This window comes from Etheostoma spectabile, chromosome 12 (assembly GCF_008692095.1).
Source record: "Etheostoma spectabile isolate EspeVRDwgs_2016 chromosome 12, UIUC_Espe_1.0, whole genome shotgun sequence".
Lineage (NCBI taxonomy): Eukaryota > Metazoa > Chordata > Actinopteri > Perciformes > Percidae > Etheostoma > Etheostoma spectabile.
This window is the reverse complement of record NC_045744.1, coordinates 192,350-199,692: the sequence shown is the minus strand read 5'-3', so window position 1 is coordinate 199,692 and position 7,343 is coordinate 192,350. Positions and strand designations below refer to the sequence as shown.

Sequence of the window (7,343 nt, the reverse complement as noted above, 5' to 3'; positions counted from 1 at the left end):
GTGTGCGCGTGTTGGCAACGCTCCGGGACTAGTAGCGGGACAAAAATCTGGCAAAAGAATAATAATAAGTATGGGCGATAATAGTCATTGCGCCAATAATTACAATAGTAGTTGCCCGCCAAATGTGCAGTGGCTGCACTTAACTGCTATAGGAGACATCTTCATTCTAACCCCAACCGGCCCGTCAGACACCGCCTACCAAGAGCCTGGGTCTGACCGAGGTTTCTGCCTAAAAGGAAGTTTTTCCTCGCCACTGTCGCACTGTTGCTTGCTCTGGAGGAAACTAGAACTGTTGGGTCCTTGTAAATTCCGGAGTGTGGTCTATCTGTAAAGTGTCTTGAGATAATTCTTGTTATGAATTGATACTATAAATAAAATTGAATTGAAATTGAATTGAATTTGCTAGCTTTAAGTAATTAACTAACCTTTCAAAGTACAAAGTCTTTCCAAATTTAAACAGTTTCACAGTTTCATAGCAGCCAATGCAATGTCCACTAGACAAACTAACCTCAAATACTCTGCTTGCTTTACTGAACAGCTTACATATATTATGCAGCCTGAGGGCAGATTGTTTTTAGTTTTTTTTTAGGTTTTTTTTACTGTCTAAATTCATACACAAACAGACATGTAATAATTAAAATGTGTAGTTTAATACACAAATTATTGGTGGGTAACTAGTGAGTGTTTGTAGTGGAATTTGGGACTTTGGAAGAGTCAGAATACAGTACCTGATTCCCAATATCTAATCTTTATGCTCAGATATTTATGAGTTGGATATGCATCTTCTCATCTCATCCTTGGAACAAAAGCAAATGAATTTCCAAAAATGTTGAACAATTGGTCAACTGAAAGGTAAAGTTGTCAGTAGTTCAAGTTTTTTGCTACTGCAAAGTTACAAGGTTCAAATGGTTTTTGAGATATAAGGAAACACAAGATTTATATCACACTTCGGTCTCACCTTGCTCTCGTAGGACTTGTGTCCCACTGTGAACTGGACAAAGGGATTTGGAACGCTGGTCACCTTCTTACCAGACTGCAAAAGAAGAAAAACTGGTTTTACATAAACAAGTATTAGATGGCGTCAGGTTTACGTCACATCTTGCAAGCGAGAGGAACAAAACTAGGGAGAAGTTACTAATGGCACTTGCACGTATAAAACTAAGCAGCACGCACCTGCGAGTGTGTGCTTTGCAAGCGCTGGAGGGCATACACGCTGGCCAGCCGGTCTCAATTAGTAACAAATATCTCTAAAAAAGATGCCGCGATAGAGTCATCGGCATTTAGAACTTTTGCTTTGGTTGAGATTAGGCTCAGCTGAACTGTTATAGCATATTTTTTGCTTAATATAATCAAAATTACCATGTCATTTATCACTAAAAAACTTCTAAAATGTTTATTAGACATTTCAGCACCTGATGGCAAAATTAGTTACTTTTTCTGGAATGACGTTACGAGGGAAAGTCAAAGTTTTTAATGGCCCCAAACCCGGAAGTCTGAAAACTCACCAGATTAGTTTTGAAGAAAAGCTTTAGAAAAAAGCTTTAGAATCAAACGTGTACGTGTTTTTTGGACAACTCAGTTGTTATTTAGAACACACATGGTTAGAATTATTTGAGTCAGTACCTTTTGGAGCCTCTTTAAATGCTGCTGCAGCGCCCCATGCTGGCTACACCACCCAGTGAGCTTTCACTCACTTCAAGTAGAATTTATTGAGAATGAAATTTCACCTCTTGATAATTTTCATAATACAACACATTGTCATAGATCCCCGAACTTTTTTTTTCCAACAAGGATTCACAAACGATCAAATGATTTGGTTGGAGGTTGGCTATTTGATAAGATATCTATCATTTCTGATGTAATTGTAGTCAAGTTATAGACTTTTTCAACAATAAAACCACTAACGGAGTACAAATACTACATTTAATTCACATTTTGACATCTTTATTATCATGTTGAATGACTTTTGTGAACTTTGGGTGTGAAAGTGTAGAAACTACAAACTACAGAACTTTTTAAAACGTACATGGGTGATATGTCAATATTACAGCAAAAAGCATCCGTAGGAAACTAATGCACACTAAACTACCAACATTCAGAATTAGACATTCTGTATTTATGTCCTTGTTAAAAGACTTCATCTCTGTGCTTACTTTAAACTACAGTACACTTCATGGACACCTTTATGTACTCTTGTTCTGGGGCTTTTTTTCCTGGTTTGGGCAAGGCCCAATAGTTCCAATGAAAGGAAAAATGTTACTGCTATAACTTACAACGGTAGGTATGCTAACTGTGTGTCTTTAAATTACAATACCCCTGTGCAAAAAGCTAGAAATGGTTTTCCTAAATTCCGGCAAAGCTAGACTGGCCTGCACTAAGCCCTGATGTCAAACCCATCCAACACTGACTGTGAGCCAGACCGGATCACCCAGCATCAGTGTTTGACCTCACTAATGTTCTTGCGTCTGAATGGGAGCAAATCCCTGCAGCCAGGTTCAACATCTGAATCCAGAAGAGCGTATGCTGTTATTGATATTTAGGTGTACACATAGTTCTGGCCATTCTGTACAAATATGTGTTGCATGTGTGAGTATATCAGCCTGTGTGAACACCTGTCACTGCATTCCCCTGTATCCCTCCTGCATGTCAGAGAAATATGGGTGTACAGGGCATTACCTTGATGGCCTTTGTGACCGAGGCCTTCTTCAGCCCCGCTTGGTTGAACTCTAACGGATTGCGCTTTGATTTCCCCCCAGGGACAAGGCAGGAGAGAGCAAACAACACACACAAACACCAGCAGGTTATTAGGGAAAGAGGGGCATGCAGGGAGGAGGATTAGGAGAAAGACAGAACACACCACCACCGCCGGGATCACCAAATGTTGGGACAGAGAGACGACATGGATGATCAAATGGTTAATGTCATACCACATTTAAACCTGGAAATGAGGTCAAAACTAGAGTCCAACAAATACTTAGTAAGTAATTATAACTATATTATACATTTTTAAAGTTACAAAAGCATCTAATGAGGATATACAACACTGAATGCAAACTATATGTTATTTAAATAACAAATAAACATGTTTTGCAAATCATCTCTGTAAAGGTACGTGTCCGCAATCTGGTAGCGTCACGGTAACTTAACTAAAATATATTGGTTGCACTCTAGTTAGAACACCACAGCATTAGATGAAATTCATTAATTTAAATGGAGAGAGATTAAATGAAGATCCAAGGGAAAGAACAATCCACTGTGAGCAGTTTTCCTCTGGCGAGACCTGTGCCATCCCACTAGGTGCAGCACTACCAGGCGAGTGACCTCAGGGTTAAAAATGCAAAATTACCATAACATGATATATATCTCTTGTCTTGTCCTTCGTGTCATGGGGACTTGTTTATTTTATTTACATTTTGTATTATCCTGGCATTGTGCTTTGGGGGTCGCCGGGGCCTTTTTCATTTCATGTCAACTACCATCATGGCCTCAACCTTCAGGTCTCGAAGACATTTTATTTTTATACGATTATACGTAGGTTCCACCACAATCCCGCCTCGTCCTTTGAGTCCCAGGGACCCCGGAGGACGAGATGAGGGTAGTGGGAAATGTCTATGACTGCAGGACGGGTCTCTGGGACCCCGGAGGACGAGAAGAGGGTAGTGGGAAATGTGTTTGACTGTAGGATGGGTCTCTGGGACCCCGGAGGATGAGATGAGGGTAGTGGGAAATGCGTTCAACTTTAGGACGGGTCTCTGGGACCCCGGAGGACGAGATGAGGGTGGTGGGAAATGCGCTTGACTGTGGATGGGTCTCTGGGACCCCGGAGGACGAGATGAGGGTGGTGGGAAATGCGCTTGACTGTAGGACGGGTCTCTGGGACCCAGGAGGACAAGATGAGGGTAGTAGGAAATGTGTTTGACTGCAGAACGGGTCTCTGGGACCCTGGAGGACAAGATGAGGGTAGTTGGAAATGTGTTTGACTGCAGGACGGGACTCTGCAACCCAGGAGGACGAGATTAGGCCAGTGAGATACATGTTCGAGTGCAGAATGGGTCTCGGGACCCCAGAGGCCGAGGTGACGGTAGCAGAGCAATACAAGTGAATACAGGAGGGGCTCTGGGACCCAAAGGACAACACAAGGGTTATACACAAGTGGATATTCTGGTAGTTTTTGAAATGTGAAAAATTGTAATTAATGGTACAGAACTTTGTTAAACTCTGATCTGAAATGGATATTTGTCAGATCGGTGATAGGACCAGAGGTGAATTTGAAGAATGTTATACAATGCACTGACATTTTTCAAGTAGGCAGGTAAATTAAAGGGGCATTGACTCATCATTGACCCCTACAGGCACTCAGTTCAAATTACATGACACATTTCATTGTTAATGTCATTTCCTGTTAAAACGTCTGTGCATTTCTTTAAAATTAATCAAATAAAATAGCTTTTTTAATGGAGTGGTATCCATCCATGTGCTGAGACTAAGGGGGAAAACCTGTTCACACACAATGGGGCTTACACAGGAAGGTTGGAGGGAAAGCAATCCACAGAGACCCCCCCCAGCTGCTCTCAGTGCCTTACACAGATCCAAATGCATTCCTTCCTCTTAGAATTAATCAGAAATGTGCGGAAGAGGAATGTGGAAAAATCGTTTAAAGTCAGAATTCTGAGAGAAAAGTAACAAGACTAAGTACACTTAAATGTTTTAAAACTTTTTTACCAATTAAACATTGATGACTAAAACAAACTAACATGTCAAATCTCCTCTTATTGGACTAAAATGTTAATTGTCTATGAGTATGATTAGACTAAAATATCAAAGGTTTTTGTTAACTAAAATCTTTTTTTAAATAACGATGTTGAAGTTGAGTAAACTTGTCTAAAACTCACTTCTCAGGATTAAATCTGATTGACAAGTGCAAAAAAATTACACTAGATTCAAAAGACTACATTCACATTTTTATGCTACTTTTTTTTTATGTCACGAGACACCTACAGAGATACGGGCTCTGGCGTGGCACACCCGGCATCTCCACTTTCCAGAGTAGAACTCTGGGGTGAAATCTGAATGTACAACATGTGGGATCATTCATTCCTTATAAATAAAAAGGGAGGCTTTTAATAGTCCTCAAAAATGAATCTTCACCGTTGTTTAATAAATTTGTGGTCCCATGTTGCTGTCATGTTGTACAGCTTTGTAATTAGTCAAACTTCAACAAATAACATTTATAACAAACAATGATATTAAGAATTTCTCATGCACTAGTCAGAATTCATGCTCATCAGGCAAACAATGCAAACCAAAAAAAAGAGGTAATGGCACTCTGACATTGGCCAAACAACTCTAGGATGCAGAAAACAACCAGCAGACTCACAAATAAGGTCCTATAGAGAGAGGCAGTGTTCTCGCAAAACACGAGGCCTGCCGCCCGCCTCTCTTTTAAGTAGCCAGAGCCCAAGTTCCCCTCGAAGACGCTCTTCAGAGGGGGAGCAAGTGAGGAGAGGAGAAGAAGGAGAAGAAGAAGAAGAAGAAGAAGAGAAGAAGGCTGAAAAGAGGAAGGTGAGGCCTGCACTACAGAGTTTACACTAAGAAATAAAGTTATTCATACTAGAAAATCCTGAGACAAAATAGACTTACAGTAAAGGTGCAGTGACAGTTCAGCTACCACAAAGAAATTACACCACTGCTGAGTAAATGCTTATATTCAGTAGCAGCCAAAGACCTTTGCATAAAAACAAATACATATTAAATTAGTATTCCTATATAGTCTTCACAAAATGAATAAAGCAAACTACTCAATTATATAGTGTAAGAGAAACTGCAAAGGTATTAGTTATATTTTCAGATTTTGAGGCACCAGGTCCAATTAAAATGGTTAGGCCTCTGAAAGTGTCGGTTTCCTCATGTCCATCTGCTCAGTCAGATGCTGATGCTCTTTCTCTTCGGACCGCCCATATAAAAGCTAAATATATCTTGGTGTGTTCATTGAAATGAACAAGCACAATGTTTGATTTGGGGATTATGTATTATGGGACATATTATGGGACACATATTTTACTATTATTTTAATATAATATTAAATATTATTTTAATCTTTCTACTACAAATTTAAGATGGATTAACCAACAGAAAAGAAATCCAAAAAACATTAAATTGTGTGAACTTGAACCTACAAACTAAAACTGGGTGGGAAATCCACTTCGTCTATTCCCAAGAATGGTCAGAACTCCAGCACCAGACAGGTGGAAACTTCAAAAACTATCAAATTATGAATATATATATATATATATATATATATATATATATACACACACACACACTTTGTGGTAAAAATGGGCTTCAGTAGACAAGTTTTAGATTTAACAAAATATCATCCCCCACATATCTTTATGGAAAGCTGCTTTTCCGATCATCCATTAATAACCTTTGTCTTCACCTGGGCTCAGTAGAAATCTGTATTTCTCTAAGATTAAACTGGAATGCTTTACTGCAAGTGCACACCAGGAAGTTTGACCAGACCGACTTACCGGCAGGTTTCTGGCTGAATCCAGGAAGACAACAAGCACCGCAGACGACAGGCCGTCATTGGCTTGACCACGATCGGCTTTTATGCTCATCAGAGCCTATGAGGGACAGAAAAGATACAGCTTAGTTTTTGGTCAAATGGGTCCTATGAGTTTCATGGGAAGAATTTTGCACAAGGTTAAATTTCCCTTCCCCCCGAGTCCCAGATGACATCTTAATAATGTGAATGAAGTGCTCAGTTTTCTGCAAGTGAAGCAGTGGCTCTGTACCTGGTCCAGCTTGTCAGGTGTGGACAGCAGAGATAACCACTCCAGTTTGAGGTGCAGCTTCCCTGTCGCCACTTCTTCCATATCACACCACTGCAGACAAAGAAAATAAACAGTTTCCACCCCGTAGCAACACATTCTCTCTAATGAAAAAACAGACAAACAGCGAGAAAGGGTTTTGCACTACTAGGACATTTTCACAGATAGTTCTTTTTGCTGCTCTTCACAATGACACAGCAATGATTTATATATCCAGTATTTTTAAGTAAAAATCTGCCTGCCTCTATGGGAATTTAACATATGGGTATGTATACTTATTCCCCCTGTATTTTAAGGCAGAACATTTATTTATTTACAACACATTATTCATTCACAAAGAAAATTGTTGTTCTTGAAAGGTTGGATATTTCCATTTTTTTATTAAGGCATTAAGATCCATTTACAAAAGATGTTTTTTTTTTTATTCCTCTTTTTAGTCAACTTCAGCAAGGGTATGTAAACTTATGAGCACCACTGGAGCTAGTGGCAGCGCTGCCGGTGTTGCAACAT

The 7,343-nt window shown here is 39.7% G+C and overlaps 1 protein-coding gene across 5 annotated transcripts in view; it reads right to left on the bottom strand.

Moving 5' to 3' along the window:
* Window positions 1-7,343, bottom strand: part of esyt2a (extended synaptotagmin-like protein 2a) — an 80,581-nt gene that overhangs the window by 8,687 nt on the left and 64,551 nt on the right. For 2 of the 5 annotated variants that reach the window (XM_032531919.1, XM_032531920.1), the window contains exons 13-17: window positions 6,798-6,887; window positions 6,531-6,626; window positions 5,378-5,479; window positions 2,677-2,739; window positions 959-1,033 (exon numbers count right to left, since the gene is read on the bottom strand). In XM_032531919.1, the coding sequence (XP_032387810.1) occupies window positions 959-1,033; window positions 2,677-2,739; window positions 5,378-5,479; window positions 6,531-6,626; window positions 6,798-6,887 (426 nt within the window). The remainder of the gene's footprint in view (window positions 1-958; window positions 1,034-2,676; window positions 2,740-5,377; window positions 5,480-6,530; window positions 6,627-6,797; window positions 6,888-7,343) is intronic. The other 3 variants (XM_032531921.1, XM_032531922.1, XM_032531923.1) reach the window with 3 other exon arrangements.